The sequence below is a fragment of the Achroia grisella genome, unplaced genomic scaffold, assembly GCF_030625045.1.
Source record: "Achroia grisella isolate CSIRO2021 unplaced genomic scaffold, CSIRO_AGI_Agris_v1 utg1920, whole genome shotgun sequence".
NCBI classification, from domain to species: Eukaryota; Metazoa; Arthropoda; class Insecta; order Lepidoptera; family Pyralidae; genus Achroia; species Achroia grisella.
In genome coordinates, this window is record NW_026712695.1 from 1,095,733 (window position 1) to 1,115,185 (window position 19,453).

At 30.5% G+C, this 19,453-nt stretch overlaps 1 protein-coding gene across 1 annotated transcript; it reads right to left on the bottom strand.

Annotated features, from left to right (window-relative positions):
- Positions 1-6,463: 6,463 nt before the first annotated feature.
- Positions 6,464-16,450, bottom strand: LOC131841725 (uncharacterized). The gene is made up of 10 exons (XM_059190045.1): positions 16,407-16,450; positions 15,730-15,810; positions 13,408-13,552; positions 11,365-11,487; positions 9,923-10,109; positions 9,669-9,742; positions 9,414-9,506; positions 8,796-9,346; positions 7,496-7,571; positions 6,464-6,768 (listed from the first exon to the last, which is right to left on the bottom strand). Exons 1-10 carry the CDS (start codon positions 16,448-16,450, stop codon positions 6,610-6,612), a joined length of 1,533 nt encoding a protein of 510 aa, XP_059046028.1. The 3' UTR covers positions 6,464-6,609.
- Between the last annotated feature and the right edge of the window lie 3,003 nt (positions 16,451-19,453).

Below are 19,453 nucleotides of genomic sequence, written 5' to 3' on the forward strand. Positions count from 1 at the left end.
CACCGTCGCGTCGTAATCACTAACACGTAACTGTAAATAATCGCTCGTAAAACTGGAAGCAAACCATTGTAGGTACTTGTATTGACGTCGACACGCAATAATTGACGAATATGTTTAGCATATCTATGTAACATTTACTACTATGATTTTAAATGTTTTACATGTTTTATATATTCTATAGTAAAGAAAGAAAAAGCAGTCATACTGACCTCAAACCTGTCGCAAAAACTAGCTCTGTTATGACCAAACTGACAAAAATCTTAGTGCATAAACACAATGATATTATTGTTACCTCCATTTATAGAAACCTATTTATTTGAGCAAATAGAATAATAAGAAAATATTTCTAAGAAAAGTACAAACAATCAATAATTAAAATACATATATTTGTATGTATATACAATTATTATAGTTTGAAATTTTTATAAATAAGGGGATACAATGCGGACATTTGCTTCCATACTAAAGACTTCAACGCGTTTACAACATAACTCTGCTATCGTCATTAATCACTTAACTGTTAATTATTAATGTTAATTGCTGTTTTACATAATTAAGTACAAGCACTACAAATGTAGTTTAATTTATAATTTTTTGCTATACCTACCGCAGTCATACCGCCTACCGCAATTAATAAAGCCCAATTTTTACCAAATTTCATATGAGTTCCAATTTTTCGATAAACTTTATGCACATAATAATTTTAATTTTATATGTCTATAGTTTAATAATGTAATAAAAACTTTTGGTAAAATGTCATGTAGTAGGGTCAAAGATCGCAATTCGTGCGATGCGAACAATGTATCTACCTGCGCGTAGCAATCGCGGCCACAGGCGGAGAGTGCTCGACCCAACATCATCTCAGGCGTACCTACGGACTTTCTTTTCACTAACCTTAGACCATGTTAGTACGACGATGGCATACTCTTGGCGACAACGGAAATCTTCATAGGCTTACTGTTGCGTCACTATCATGACATAACGTTTTATATTGGCGAATCCAATTTATGCATTCATAATGAATATAGACATTCATAATTCCTGTGACAGTAGTAGTAGTTACATACAACTTAACATGTGCTTTGTATATTTCGGCTTCAGTTATATGGTATTCTTTTGTGTTTTCTTATTTTTTATTTGTGTTATTTTTTATTTATTCTTACTGAACCTATGAATTAAATGTTAGATATGTATAATCACAAATACTCGTACCGTAGAAGATAATTATAGGAAACGTGACCTAATAGTCATCGTCAACGTTGATAAAGTATAAAGATATAACGAAGACGTTTCGTACTTTATAAGTTGTATATTAAAATTTTATTCAATTTGGATTCAACAATGAACAACAAGAATATTTAAGAGCTAATTATATGATTGTATTTTAATCATAAGTAGACCACGTTCTCTAATATTCTTGATATTTTTGAGGCCAATACTGTTACAAAATGTAGTGTGACCAATTAATTAAACACGGTGGCAATCTTATACAATTACACTACATACGTTGCATTAATCCGAAATGCTCTTATATCGGCTACCAGTGTGAGAAAAATGGCGCATTTTGGAACTAGTTTGTAGTCACTGTCATTTCAAAACAATGCAGTCGTTTGTCTCTATTCATTTGGTTACATTTAAAATAAGGAAGAGAATGAATGAACAATAATGATTTATTGATTTAAGTATAGTTCAAGTATTTTATGTAATTGAATATTAGAAAAGGCCGCGAGAGGTCGAGGACACGGGTACTTATTATTGTATTAATTACATACCGCTAGAGAGATATGGGTTTAAACGAAAATTTCTAAAATAATAAACGGCCATGTTTGAGTTGGGTTTATACATAGAGGGTTTCGTATTTAAAATCCGTCATACTCGTGAACGGGTGCTTGTGGGGACTGGTCTGTTTGGTTTGCGAACACTGGTTAGACTATTTGCTTTTGTAATAGCATATGCTGGAGGTAACTCTATTCTCCCAAATTTGCATTAAAAAAAAAATAATAAAAAAAGATGTATAATATTAATTTGAAAAGAATACGAGCTTAGTTTCTTGTCAGTTCTTCTCATTTCGAAATCATTCCTAACTGACGGTAGATTTGACATATCATAAGAGTCTGTAATAGACCTACATGAATAAAGATATGTATTATTACACATATTGTGTATCTCACAGATTTAAATAATTTCTTTTGTCTTTACAGACTAGGGGTAGTGGAAGAATAAAAGATTTATTCTCTCGTCTCAGGATATATGTCACATATGCATATATAATTTATAGCTGTTACATATTTTAGAAGTTACTATATCTACTTACTCTAGTAGTGGTACCATTAGAACTCCATTTTACCTGTCAAGTTTTTTAAGAAAGTAGCTATACTATTTTGTCTTGATGATTTCAGTTTGTTCCAAAATAGTGCCGATGACACACACAACACAACGACACAAAAAATAGTTACGATGATTTAAATGTACGAATTCAAAGAGGAAATTCCCACTAATAAATTTGTGTTAGTGAAGATATTTGTTACTTAATCACGTTTAAATGGAAAAGACTTTAATTTCAACACTAATGTTGCCGATGGATCTATATTTATCAAAGCAATATATTTCAGCAGTCACTGAGTTGGTAATGTGTACATATATACATGTGTATTCATATATACACTGGAAGTTACCAAATTTTAGATAAAAGTTAGATCTGTTGTTCCATTTAGTTGTAACCAGGTGTATAATATTACTATGATATGGTACAAAATAGCATATTGAGTGTTCTTTTGTACTTTTTTGATACGGAGCCCTAAAATAATTATACGATTTATCGACGAAGGGATCAAATGACAGTCGGCTTACTAACGAGTGAAACTACAAATACGCCATCATAATAGTACTGTCAATAGCAATCACAGTATGAATGATGGCTTTTCAATTCGATGATGATCTAATGGTATTTCATTGTTTGCCTGTCATACATTTATCACTGTTTCCTTATTATAAAATATCGCGATGACAACTTCATAAGGCATATTTTTAACTTTCTTAGAGTATAGTTTTATTAATATTTAAAATACCTAAGCAAGATGTGTATGAGGCAAAAAATATTTATTAGTTTTTTTATCCATTCTAAACAATAGACACTTATTCATTGGTTTTGTTATTATGTTAATTTATGGACAAATAAGACACACCTTTAGACAAAATACCAGTTCTTGCTGTTTTATCTGTATTTCGTCATAAGAGGCTTTCTCCCCGCTTCTTATTTGCATATACGCACTTTTCTGTTTATTTTAGCAATTTCACCATCCGCCTAGTAGCTGACACGTCGCGTCGCGCTGTCTCAACTTGACGACTTCAGTTTAATTAGAGATCGGTTAATGTACTGTTTACTTATACTTAAAACACTTAACTATGTAATATTTACCTGTAGGTATAGGTAATAACTAACCATGTAACGATTAGTAAATCCAAACAAGTTGAAATTAATAAACAAAGACACTTGTACTTTTTCATATATTATTGTGACTATTATGCATTTAGCTGTGTTAATTAGGATAAAATGTGAAAAAATCAACATGTTGATTTTTTTTTATTAAATAAATATCAGTAGTGTCCATTCATATGCTTTTTCAATGAATTTGCTTATTCAATTTTCAACATAATCTTAAAATAAAGTAACATGTCTGTATTTTCTCCAGGGTTGCGGCTGCCCGGCTGCGGTGGTGGTCACTTATCATAAATAATGTAAATTGCTATAATGGATAACTATTAATAAAAACGGTCTCCGGTGCTACAGTATAAGCGAAATAATAGTTACATATGTATATTGCATTGCAATTCCACTTCCAGAAATATATACAACTTCAACTAGTTTTTGTATATACATATTAATATAAATAATTATATGTAAAACTAAACGCGATGAAGAAAAGTATACGATTTCGTATTAACAGAATATACTGCTATACATGAACAAGTAATATATCAATCAAAGAATCTTTATTTCTCTATGAACAACCAGACATGTATAATTGCCAACTGGATTGCGTTCGAAAAATCAACGTAATTCTAACAAAAACTATATATCTACATAAATTCTAAATAAATAGAAGAAATAATAACATTTGTCAAGTTAACGATTGTTACCATATTGACATTAGAATTATTTTACTTTCTTGGAAATTTACAGCTAAATAAAACACTAATAAATTATAGATAGTCTCATTTATCTTATATTCCTATACCTTGATTAAAAAAATACTACTATATTAGTAGTATTTTTTTAATCAAGGTATAGAGGTCAAGACATTCGATTAACCATGGTATGTAGCCACATTTCTGAGTAACGGTACTAATGCCGTATACGATGCGTTTAGAGATGCATCTATTACACAACCATGATAATATGGTAGGCGGTTTATATCGGAATGTAGCTATTATGCAATGTTTAATACATAAATCAAGCCAAATTTATGTAGCTAAGGTTCACGGGCAAACAGTGTTGTCGACTTCCCCAATATACTAGGAGATCTAACGTATTTAACATAAATCTGACAAACACTCAATTTATATATTATCTTGAAATATATATGTAAATGAATAGTAAACGCATGAAATTAAATAATTTTGACACATGATTATGATATACCTATCTAATTTTTTTCTGATCTGTGTTCTCACTGTCTTCTAATGATTTTTGTTCTATTATTATTATACATTATATAAAAAAGATTGAAAAAGATAGTGGTGACCGAAGTATTGGACTAATAACTATTAATTAATTTAATAATTGTGTTTATTATTAAGTTCGAAGACGTTTCGTTAACGAGTAACTCGACTAATGTAGTTGATAATTTTTTCATGTAGTCTGTGAAAAAATGGATCTGGTAATACTGCGGACAAACCACACATTTAATAACAATGCCCATAATGTATCTAATCTAATAGACGCTAATCAGTCTTGAGAAATCATTACCCACACAAAATTTATTGGTGTTATTAGAAATACAAATTTCGTGACCATTGTTTGGATAGTGTATATTGAGATAGAGGCTGCTCGTGATATTAGTAAAATGGTATACAAAAAAATCTTATCTTGTTATAATGTACAAAGTCATTATATAAGAAAGCTATTAAATAGCTGTAATTTTGAAATTTTAATATTTAATTTTTATACAATTATAACTTAAGAAATATGAAGTAATAGCACAGTAATATAAAATACTTCATTTTAATAACATAAAAAAGATGTATTGTTGAATATTTTCAATAAGATACAAATTTCTATATCACTAGATAATATAAAGGTTCAAAGATTTCAAAGTCTATAAATAACAACCAACATATTACAAATGCTCGATTCAAGTTTTTTAATAATTAAACAAAAAATACTGTAAATAATATATATTTGATTACCTAGGTTATATACTACTATCCCTACCTACCCTACACTCATAACCATGATGAGAAGAGCTATTGGGAGTTCAAATGATATCCTAAATACTTAATTAATTGACAACTGCTTTAAGTCTAACTCCTTTCGAGAAGAAGTAAAAATTGCACTGGTTTATAGCCTTGCCTTAAAGTTCCAACTTTACTGTAATTTTTGAAACACAGTACTTTAGAAACATAATTAAAATCGTGGAAATTGCATTACACAAACACACCTATTTTGCGTTTAATAATTAACAGTTTGTGGTTTTAATTTTTATTGCTCTAAATAAATTACAACCAGGAAAAATAAAGTCGTTTTCTAATAACATTGCACACTGCATATTTTAATCATACTGCTTAACTTTGGGTCTTTTTAATACATTACTCAAGCATCTTTGATGCAACAACATTTCTACATCATATGTTACATCAAATATTATGAATGGAAGTTTCCATATTACAATATTTTAGAAAATTCCTTTCATATTATTTCAGTTAGATATTGTTTTTATTCTAACATCGTCTAACCTTTGGATATCGGTAAGACAACTCTACCTACAAGTGGCTGGCAAGACAATATGTCAGATGAAACAAGCAATCTTTTCTTAATTTTTTTTTTACAATTGGCACCATTGTTTTTAGCGCAGTATATATAGTATTTTATTGTATATTTATCATTGTATATTAACTATTTACTAATGTAAGCTGTATACACTATAATGGTCCTACTTAACAGATACAGACTAACTTAGTTATAATATTGGTATATTGTTATTTTAGCCGTTGTTATAATAAAAGTGCCTTGATACTATTTAGTTGTTCTAATGGTTGACAATCTATAATACTGTATTGTACGGTACAACTTACCTACATAAATCATACTTTGAAATACCTAAATATAAAAATTATTCATTTGTAACATTTATTATTTAATAACATAAATATTATTTATTTATTACTTTAGTATATTTACCTTTGTCAGTTAGCCATACATACCTACAATAAATTATACATATTAATGTCGAAATTTTTTTTTTTAATTATGTGTCTGTAGATTTTCTATTAATAAGTAAATATTCATATCATAACATTCATTCAAGTGAAACTGAAGGAACTGACAATAATAAACTATGGTATGAAATTTTTAAACGTAATCAACAATGTATCTATGTAGACAATCCTTTAATGTCCATTGGTCACAGGTGTGACATAGAGTAATTGAGCAAGATTACTTCTCGCATAACGTCCGCGTTGGGGGGCACCGTGGCCAGGTCTTCCCCATAACGAAGCCCAGGTTTCATGGTGCCTTCTAACACTCTCGGCTGAATCGAGACGGCTCTCCTGCGACACAAGTATAGCGTACATGTAAGTAATTATTTCAATAATTCTATTACTATTTTCTTTTAATAATAAAATATAATTCTACATGACATTTCTTTCATATGTATTTCATTATTATATTCCATTTGCATATCTCTTCAACGAGTTTGTTTATTAAGTTATGATTCAGATAATGATAACTTTATATAGTTTGTTAATGCTAGCTGTGAATTTAAATTGAATTAATATTAAAAATAAAGAAATCACTGGTTGAGGAACTTTACAGGAACCTAGTACGCATGACGTAGACAAACAGTTATAACATTTAATGTTATGATGTATTAAAGACACACAAATATTCAGATAAAAAATATGTAATATCTTAGGTAATCCTTATGTGCTCATAAAGTGGAAGTGAACTTATAGCAAATATGATAGTAAGTGAGCAGTATTTTAAATGAATATTGTTGTTTACCAACATGTTTCTCTCCTTGACTACTAGAAGATTGTTCATAGGCATTGTGTATAATATGGGTAGGTCGTCAAAATAAGTCTTCAATTCTTTTTAAAGATATAACGACGTACTTGTATAGTAGTTTCTTTCATCGGCAAACAAGTAAGTACCTAATTAACTATTGACTAAAGATATTTTACTGTATTTGACCTTTCTAAATGATCGTGATCGTTATTTATCGATCATTACATCAACGTATTATGAAATTGGTAACATCTTAATTCGAGCTCTCACCTTTTTCTGTTCACATTTCACGCGTATCTGATGTTTTAATTCTCTTAAATAGTCAACATTTAACATTTCACGCCATCTGCAAATGGAAACTGAAATAAGAATATGTTACATATGTGTATGAAGTAATAGAATAGGTGGTTACGTTAATTAATATTATAATTCAAGAATTGCAACAAAATTACCAAAAGGGTGTATAACAATAGGTTACCCCACAGTGAGATGTAGCCAGAAACATAGATTAAATCATTTCTGTAAAGTCGCGATGGTTCCGGGTGGTCTATAATGTATGCAATCAATTACAAGCCTACTTATCACGTAAACAGTAACGTGTCAAGTTATTTATCTACTTAGATCAAACGATTATTATCAATGAACATTAACACCCGTTTTGTCAGACAGTTGTTATGGGGCTAATGAAACGCGTAAATCTTCATGTCATATGGCACTGCCGATAGAAAGCGATGATGCAACAGAGGCTTCGATGACGGTGGAACGTGGCCAACAGAACAGTGTCGATAACCGGAGTTTCTTTCACATATCATGATCATTATTAGATAATTCCTTTTTAAGAGTCATTTTAACTAGATATTATAAAAATTATTTCTTTTTAATCCAGTTTTTTATTCTCAATATCTATATCATAATTGAATACTTAGTCATAAAGATTAAGATGTATGAATGTTTTTTAGAGGTTAAGTACAATTATTTATAAAGATTCTTGTATAAAGTTAACGGAAATAAAAAGCATATCAACTGTAGGTATATTTAACATTTGTCTCAGAAATACAAGTATTTTTTACGCTTGATGTAATTAACTAAGTAGATACAAAATTAGAAATTGAAGTCTTTAAAATTAACCTGTTGACATTATTCATAACAGATTAAAGTAATATAACTCTTGCTGAGATTGTCGATTCATAAGATTCTTGACCTCTACTGGATTGTTGTTTCTAAAAAACACATTGTGGTATAATGATACTTAATATTATTTATTGTCACTGTATATTTAATTCTTTTCTAAAAAAGGGTCAGTTGTCATGACCTTTTGAAATTAAAAGACTATTATTCTTTAAGTCACCTTGGTAATAGTGCACTACACACAATACAATTCACACATGTATATATTATTGTTACATAAGTAATGGAAAACTTCTTGTGAAACTGATGAAGTCTGTACATCGCTCTAGCAGTTAGGTGTGAATTTTTACAGAAGATATTGTTTGTTATGTTAATACAATTACAAAAAAAAATTGATATAATAACGTATTACGAGTTATTTAAAATACAGATAAATACGTACTGACAGTATTGCTCGGGTGGTCGCGTTACGTCACTAGAGGGTAGAGTGCGAGCACCAACTCTCCTCCTTCTTGCAAAAAGTGGTACCAGTTCTATTCCACCCGTTAATTTCAAAATAGTCTCTTCAGGAGTTGGTTTTTTCTCTAATATATGAATAGATTCAGCATTTTTAGTGGGTTTGGTTTCAACATCTTCCGCAGGCACGCTCCGTACTACTCTATCACCATTAGATAACCTTTTGACTATTTTTTTTGTCGGACTTCGCTTTCCTTTGTGATTGCCATTAGTCGATTTTCCAGTCGAACCATTAACTTTTGTTAATGCGTTGTCGCTTTTCTTTTCCTTCACTTCTTTAGTTTGTCCATTTGCATTATTCGTGTGGTTTATATCGGGCAATTTATCTACGCTTGAAGATTTAATATTTTCAGTTTCTGATGGATTGTTCTCTTTTAAATCATCATCTCTCTTTACTTGAGGTAAAGTAAGCGAAGAACTTTTATAGCGCTTATGATCCCCCGTCATTTTATTGAAAACTTCATTATCTGTCCAACCCTGTAACACAAATAAAATTTATAATATCTAACTCTCTGTGATGTTGTACTTTATTTTTACAATATACCATAGACTTGGTGAAATTTAATCCAACATCACGGGGGTTTCTCCAAGTGGTTCCGCCAGGACCTGGTCTACCCCATGGTCCCTCCATGTTATGCTGGAATTTTAATGTTTGGGAGTATTGAAGAAGTAAAAAAAAATTTGAATAAATGTAGGTGTATATTTCAAAACTATAAACCTTCATCAAAATCTTAAATTATATTTTATTTGTTATACTAAATTAGGCTTCTGAAATTGTAATACATAAAATATTTCTTACCATTTTGCGCTCGTATTCCAAATTTTTTGTTATTTCGTCTTTTACAGCTTTTTTTCTTTTATTAACCATATCATCTGAAATAACAACATTTACTTTGTACTTCGCGATAATATATGTCATAATACATACTTACTTATTTAAAAAGTGGTCTTTTCGTTTATTGATTATGTTTTATAGAAGAAAAGCGGATAGATTATCTCCCTCTAGACAAACTAAATTATATAACAAAAGGATGTATTTATAAAAATTCTGACCTAAAGCCTGTTTGTAAATCTGATGTTGATCAGGAGTTTGTTTGTATCGAATGTCGTTATCAACACTTCGGCGCAAATTGTCCGCAAAGCATAACTGCGGATCTTCACGCAGGCGCAGCGGTGTGCGCCGTTGTTGTCGGCGCGGAGTGGACGGCCACCGGTGGCAAGGTTCAAACTGAGATACACCCTGCACAGCAAATTTGTCTGTTTGTCGTTTAAGTATTCACAATTACACTACTGAATGAAATTTGATGGAAAAACAGATTAAATCACAAGGAGGGATATAGGCTATTTTCATTATTTAAAAATGAAGAAGAAGTCGCAAATATTTCATAATATATAGTAAAAACAAATAATACATCTATGTTAGTATTTATAAAATAAAAAGTATTATAGCAAGCAAAGTAACCATTGCGATTTATGCCAGGAGATCCACCGTAGAGTATAGAATTCTTCAAGTATATTATGACCGCTATTTTTATATTTGTGCAAAAAAAATGTACGAATGTATTGACCATTGCAATTGTTGCACTATATCTCATTATGCATACACTTAATGTTTTTGTGGTACATACTTATGTTTTATTATAACTAGATAATTATTACTAAAATTATATTTAAATATTTTAATTATATTTAATTAATGAAATATTTATTTACACTTAGAAACATGCATATTCAAGTTCATATTTCATGCAATAATTACAATGTATTATATTAGTTTATGTGTGAAACTATAATAAACATTTTGTAAGTATACGACAAGTAGATTATTTAACTTTAACAGAAGGCAATACAATATTTGCAATTGTTGTCTGTCTATTTGATTTAAATTAAGCAATGTTTACAATTACTTAAAAGTTGTTGAAATACATCATTACTCTATTCAATTTTATACAGTTGATCAGTAGAGCAAAAACACTTTGACGTATTTCGTAGGTTTAAAAACTTAAAGTTGTTTATATGTATATGGATAAATCGAGAAAACGCTTATTGCATTGGTGCCGGACCACTCTACACATTATTTTTATGTAATATGAAGATTAAACATCACAATGCAAGCTAAAAGCTTTCGTCTTCGGAAAAAAGCCATAAAATTTGTAATGTGTGTCAACAAATTTCATATTCTTTATGAGGCAAAGGCCAGTTATTCACACGTTCGTCTTCATTGCGTCATTCCTTTGCTGCAGTCCTACTTATTGGTTGGTAATAAGATTGAACCTACACCTTATATAGATTTATTTCATCGTCTTAAAAAATTTCATTATACTGATATGGACAAGAAACATTTATTTTACTACTAATTTTTACTACTATTATATATTTTTACACAGTTAACCAAAATTTAAGTTTTTTATACATACTATTAATATAAATCATAGTATTTCTTTCTATATTTCGTACGACACTTTTTTATTTTACTATCGTCTGTATTGAGTTACCCTTAATTCATCTTCAGGATAAATTCCTCTTGCACGTATATCAGAAAACCTCACTCCTTGTGCATTGGGCGCTCCGCCGCCAGCGCGGCCCCAGGGCTCGTACGACGCCAGTTCTTCACGGGCCTAACAACAAATAATCAAACATATAATATATAATTGAAATTAGACGTTCATTACTAACGACGATGTTGAGGTTAGATTTATTGACACTTGTCATAGAAGTTAATGAGCTAAACTTAGACTCATAGGTGGGAATTACTTATGAGCCATGAGCTAGCAGCAGGTTGTGACCAATTTCCTTCTAAAATGATTGACGAAATTAGTCCTATATCGTTGTATTTTTTCTCTAACCAAAAAAGTTCAATTCCAACAAACTCACCAACATTCGTCTATGGCCAGTGATCATGCAAAATAGTCTACAGAGTGATATGATAAATGCTACGACGTACCACAAGTGGGAAAGTTTTTAGAATTTTCTATGACTTACGAGTTTTAAAAAACCAACGCTCCAACACTGGAATTTAACAGATTCTAGTTTGAAATTGTAACGGTTATATCCATATTTCTTGCTAACGGAAGGCGGTTGGTAGGCGTCATTACTGCTATAAATTAATGAATGCTATACAGCCGGTATATTTTAGTCTAGACGAAAATTCCTTAGTATCAACAATACTTATCTATTGACAACTACATGCTAGAGCTATTATTTGCATTCCAATTCATTTTAACGGAAGTTGACTTTGTAAAAAGTAAAAAGCTTACATAGCGACATGTCCTGTATGTAAGTTGTGTTTGAGTTGACGTGACTGTAACTAGTAGACCGGGAGTATAGACTAGTAACTTTACTTGTTAGATTGTAAGTATTTAAGGGTTAGTTTAATTTTGAAAGTATATGTATATTACCAATTCCGACATGACCCTACCTTTTTGGTGTAAGTATATTTATAATGAAACCATGATGATAAGTCCGCATATGTCAACGCGTCCATATGGGCCGCCTATCTCTAGTCAGGTGTCAAAAGCAATATAAAGTAGGCACACGACACGGTAAAGACTACAAGTCTTTCAAATGTTCCTTACTCCATCAAATGCGAACCTCACAACTTAAAACAAAAGCTGTTTAAGCTTGTCACAATACTTACCCAACTACTCAAGCATGTGTCACACGGTTATTTGTAACAATTAATTTGGTGTAAAGAATATTACGATGTCCAATTTACTGTAATGAAATTATCCGAGCACACACGTTATAAAAGGGTTGAGTTCGTATAAACTTTGTTAAAAGCATATTTTAATTCATATTCCTAGAATTCAAAATTTCAAATACTATCTTTATTACCTGCAGTCGTTAACATACGTTCGTCAAACATAAGTGCCTGTACAGCTTTCTATGCAGCGTTCAGAAAATACACAATTGGCTGTTTATGTCATTTCCAACAAGTTAGATATTTTCGCATTGTGTAATATTTACATATTAAATATGTAAATATAACATACATATCTACATGTAGATGGCAAACTTAACCAATATCTCTATATACTTACCCACTTACACCTCTGTGTAAATGAGTAAATATTATATTCACAGTCCAATCCTGACTGTGTTTTAATATGAGTTATTTTACTTTTGTTTCATTTGCTAATTTTTCCATTAATCCTTATGTCCTAATTTAAGTACCTACATATCATACTTTTCCTATCTTTTTATGTAGGTGGAATAAAACTAGCTGACGACCCAGCGAATGGAAAGTGACAATTGCTATTCACAGACATGAAAAAAAGCACAAATATCTCTAAATGTTTTAGTGACGTCCGTGATATAATATTGTCATATCATTAATATCCTGTAATTTCACGATCGTCTCAAATCATACGTTATATGTCATAATTCTTCTTGTTACTACTCAATAGTTGCCTAAATATACTGATACATAATTAATATTTTCATAATATTTAATTAATTTTTTAATATTAATATTTTTATAATACATAATTTTGCGATGTGTTTAACACATTGGGATAATTAGCAGTAGATACAAATACCTGACGCTGTTGTTCTTGTTTCTCCTTGGCTCTATGCTCCCGTCGCTCTCGGGCCAACCGCTCTCCCTCCTCGCGAGTCTGTTCCGCTCTGCGACGCTCCCTGGCCCTCCGACGAGCGGAGCCAGATGTTGGAGCACTTAACCTCCTACAATACAATCAAAATGTCTATCTAGGAAGATTTTAAATAAGTTTTGTTAATAAACATAAATAACCGCAAACTCAAATATTAGGGATCAAAAATAAATTATTTATTAATATTTATCATATTATTATCTTAATATAAATAGATTGTGTTACAATTAACATTTCGGCATTACAATATATGTTTTCGACGATGAAAGAAATACCGAAAAGAAACCAAAATATTTCTGAGAGATAGCGTTAGGTCGGGCAATCCTAATGCTGTCTCTCGAAATTATTTTGGGCATTTCGAAATATTCCTCACATGCTGGATTCTAATATACCGTCTGAAATGATGGTATATCAAGTCTCACTACATGGACAAATAATAATTCCTTTGTTTATCCCAGCTTGTATAACGTGTGCCCACAGTATATATTTTTAATTAATTTAGTTATTCGTATTCATTATAAAGAATATCGGTAGCCATAGTTTTAATTCTAACTATTGTGTAGTACAATAATTACTCACGTTTATATTTTAATTTTGTCATAAAATCCAAATCTTACCTACGTAAACGCTGTGAGTGGAGTGTAAACATTTAAACTACAATTTCACTTAACCTAACAAAGAACTTGCTATCACAAAACCGGTAATTACGTAACATATTCGTATAATTAACATAGGAAGCGTGCAAACACTAAAACAAATCATTGTGTAGTTTCATCCTGCAGTGACTACGACTGTTTGACGACAACTGCGAATTCCTGAAACGACCCACAGCTGAAAATACTTAGCTGGCACGCTTCGTGTAACGTTTCCAAATATATATACGATACGATACAAAAATTATCGTATTAAAAAATATTAAAAAAGAAGTTGCTGACTATGTTTTTTACAATATTTTATTTTTTATAGACTTCTATGGTGTGATGCTAATATAATATATAATAAGGTCTATAAAATAGTTTTATTTATACATTATTAATTTATTTAAACATGAATACAACACTGTAATACTAAAACAAATATTATGCCTTATATATAGTTGTGTTATTAACAAAACTATACTAATATCTATATTTTATATAAATCTTCCAAATTTCTTAAAAATAAGTAGCTTAATGATACAGTATAAATAAGTCATTTATGATGTAGTTACAGTATTTTTAAACTAAATTTGATTTATATACTTATGCTATCGTCAGCCTAATAAAAATAAAAGCCTACAATGTTCATTGCTGCAGCTTAGAAAAATGATATATAGCAGTGAAACTGTACATTGGATTTTATCTTAAATTTAGGAATCATGGGGTATCGCCACGATACTATTCTCGCCATAGGTGATGGTAAGGTGAACCATGAACTTCTTTGCACTGAGTATAAATTTAAACATCATTTTGTACATATAAATATTACAAGTCCATTTAACAATGGAAACTTGCATTTTAGTATAGTCGATAGGTACTTACTGAACTACTACATATACCTATTAGTAATTCATGAATTTAAAGGTGCTGCACTTATCATAGAGGCTTCTACTTTAAGGCCGTAGATAAATTAATATTTTAATTAGGTGAAAGTAATAGATACTATTACTTACTGAAAAAGTATTGTAAAATCAATTTAAAAACCTGTTTAATTACTATATAATTAAAATTACACCTAATAAACTAATACTAATTACTCTTGCAAATATGTGTACATCAAGGCACTTTTACTCTAACACGGCTTAACTACTTCTGAACTTTTTTCTATCAAATATTCGATACTTAGAAACGTGTCAAATCATAGTCCATTGTAGAATTAAAAATGTTAGTAGGCGCGGAGTGAATAGGTAAGCTAAGGATAAATAACCGTAAAGCAGGTCACAGACTTGCCCAATTGTTATAACTTTTGTGTTATTGACTTTTTTACTAATGCCTTTTCTAACCGATTTCAAAAAGTACGAATATATCATATTAGTTTTTTTTATTAAGATATATATTTATAAAACTAATGATTTTTTATTCAATACGAATTATTTGTGTTTAAAGGTATACAGAGTAAATAAACAAACAGCTAAATATTGGCTCTTTTGCCTATATACATATGCCTAAATGACTCCTACTAAATTCTGTTCGGTGTTTACAATCAATTTAGTATCTACACTGTTGTAATATAAAGGCAAATAGAGTTTAACTAGATGTTTGATTTGCGTACAGATTAAAGTGCAATCCCAAGCAATATGATGTGAACACTGTACAGTGCCTGGTCTTGGTAGGTATATAAAAATATTTGACGCTGTTATAATAACGTCACTATGACAAAATTATTGAATTCAACTATTAATAGTGTCCTAATGCTCTATAGCCGATATATATTATATATAAGAATAGGTATACTAGATTAATCTAAACCTATATACAAAATACTGAAAGTAGGTAGCAATTATCATAAATTATCACAATATTTAGAAAATTACTCAAGTAACAATAAAAATTACATAAATGTCAATATTGCACGCTAATAAAAATCTAACAAAAAGGTCGAGCGTATTTTATCGTTAATCGATATTATAAAGAAAGCTTTGCTTATTCGCATATTCGCAAATTTGCATATCTAGAGAGTGGTCCCGTAGCGAGAATGGGGTCAGGGTTCTATGTAAATTTGTGTGCTATGTTTTTCTATCTACATATACATAGATCTAAATGTAATGCAGAGAGTTGTAGATACATTGAATGTAGATAGTTCGGAATAATTCTTTGTCTTTGGGTGTATTTTGTACTTACTCCTAAAGAAAGTGGGCTGTGTAGATACCTACTGGCTAAAATAATGACAATTATGATTTTTTTTATAAATAACTGTTATATAAAAATAAGTAATAACAGTCGCCGTACTTTGTAATTTCACTATTAGCTATAAAAGTATATAGGCAACTCATAGTGAAAACGGACTTTAGAAAGTACAGTAAGCAATATTAATTGACTTATACCTCGCTATAAAATGTAGGTATATCTCACAATGAAATCTGGCCGATATAAAACAAAATTCTATCATCAAAAAAAATAAAAGCTTGGTAGGTAAATATCTATATATGTATAATATTGTTATTGTGTTATTGCTGATTAAAATATTTGGTGGTACGTAGTAATGGCATAATTCTTTTTTTATTAGCTAATTTAGCGCCTTCTTGTCGCGAAGCCGTTCCCGTGGGAATTATTCAGTTCTCTGTATTCTAAGGTACATATTGTTAGGTACTGTTGAATAGGAGGACGATTAATAAAAAGAAAAATCTAAATGCAAAGGATTTGTGATTCTGTTATATCACTTTATAGATCATAGACGCATTATGGAACTTATATGGGCTGAATTAGATTGTGTTAAATCAGATCTTGGATCGTATGTTTTTCACATACAAAATGTCGGTAAAAATGTCATTGTTATAAAAATATAAAGGAACTACTTGACTAAACAATTAATTAGTTAATAATATTAACTACTAACAATAACGTTGCAACTGTTCATACTTTTACATAAACATACTTGTTATGTACCAGTCATTTTTCAGTTGGCATTCGATTCGTACTGGCGGTGCCGGGCGCGGGCGATCGATCGTCGCAAACAAGTTAAACACGCAGGATAAACTCCTATTGCATTCATACACATACTAAGAAAAGTAAATTGTTTCAATGGAAATAGGTCACGTTTGCTTTCGCATCAAAATAGCGCATCTATGTTCTCGTGGATCGTCTACACACCAGGTCTTATTCTACGAAGACAGTTCGCACAGACACGTGCTATATTTGCAGGCATTCTTCGAATACGCTAAAATTTATAAACTACTAGCTGACCCCACATACGTTGTTTTGCCATATAAATTAAAATCGCTAATCAAAAATAGGAGTTAGTGATAGAAGGGTGAAAATTTAGGGTTGTATGTATTTTTTAATACGACATAAAAAATATCCTAAAAATTAAAAATACAATTATGGGTGACAACTCTTATCATACCCCTGAAAAATAGACAGTAGCCAATACTCAAACCTGCTGAATATGCATATAAAATTTCATACAACATCGATCAAGCCGTTTCGGAGGAGTATGGTAACTAACATTATACACGAGAATTTTATACATTATAAAAATATAAAAAATATTGTCCAAAAAAGTAAAAAAAAAACATGTTAGGGGTGGACTACCCTTATCACTTAGGGGTATGAAAAATAGATAGTAACTGATTCTCAGACCTAGTGAATATGCATATAAAATTTCATAAAAATCGGTCAAGCCGTTTCGTAGGAGTATTGTAACTAACATTGTGACACGAAAATTTTATATAGATACTAGCTGTCCCGGCAAACGTTGTTTTGCCGTAAAATAGAAAAAAAATTTAGGGGTGGACTACCCCTAACATTTAGGGGAATGAAAAATAGATGTTGGCCGATTCTCAGACCTACTCAATACGCTCACAAAATTTCATGAGAATCGGTCAAGCCGTTTCGGAGGAGTATGGGAACGAAAACTGTGACATGAGAATTTTATATATATAGGTATAAGATATTATATATCCAGGTTAGTCGAGTGCTGTCAATAACAGTCAATTGCCGTAGGTTTTAAGTTTATTAGTTATCATTTAATATTATCTTATTATCACATATCTCTTGTTTGTTTTTTGTTTGTTACTAACATTTTCTATTGAAGTTTAGCTCGTCGCCCGTGATATATCTAAGGACGGAGCTAGAAAAAATATATTTAAAAATACGAATAATTAATCGAATCGCTATGAAACATGAGAGTATAACATACTTTAAATCACTGATTGACTAATTGGGCTCGGCGAATACAGAAACTTCAGTGTCTTTAACTATATTACAAATTACATGCTATTACCACAGATAACATAATATGCTATTACCTACTGACTACAACATACCAGATTACATCATAAATATACGAAACCTTTATTCTAAAAGTAGGTATAGCAAACATTGATCCGCCAATATTAAATATGAAGTTCTGTAGATATAGGGCTCTGCACTAGGTACGTACAATATAGAAATGGGTAACTGTGTCAAATCGATAATACATTCGGAATACGGAAGTTTTATTCCATCAGCTGTTGTCTATTGACTTTATGATATACGGATATATCCAGTAAGTACGTAAATCACCTAAAGGGTGTCCATTTACAAGTTTTTTTAGAGACTTACCATTATAGGTAAAGTAACATTAACTGAACAAAAATGATACAATACAAAAATGCAGCGCAAAAACATGTATTGGATAGGGTCATATTGCGAGCAAGTAGCGTCCAATATCCACTCTTATGTTTAATATTAAAATGATTGAGACCCAGACCAGACTAGACTAAATGAAAACTTAAAGTCTAGAAAATAGATATGTTTCAAACTGAAACTTAACTATTGTCTACAACTTAAGAACATATGCGTAGTCTACAATTTATGGTAAACGTCACACATAATCCAGTCTGGCGTTTAATGTTTTCGTGCGCTATTATTGTCCTTATCTATCTTCCTGTCATTTCTTAATATCAAAACTTTCAAATCGTCTTTTTAAGCGCTTTAGGAAAGTAGGTAGTTTGATAGTACCACTCTAGGAATAATATAATCTGAATAAATATATACTCACGATTCTGAAGTATATTTTTTCGGATTTTAGTGGATTAACTTTAATTGTAAAAACAATATTTTGTATGTACAACAGTAGTATGTATTGAGGATCTCATAGACCCTGTAAACTAACAAAATTGTCATAATAGTTAATCAAAAATATATATTTTTTAGTATAAATTTATTTCTATACAAAATTTATCGTTGTATGTGTTTATAGTCCTAATTGTATAAAGATTTAACATTTTAGTACATTGAATGAATTAAGGAATCCACCATATTAAAACAATAGAGAATGTGGCAGCCAGAATGCC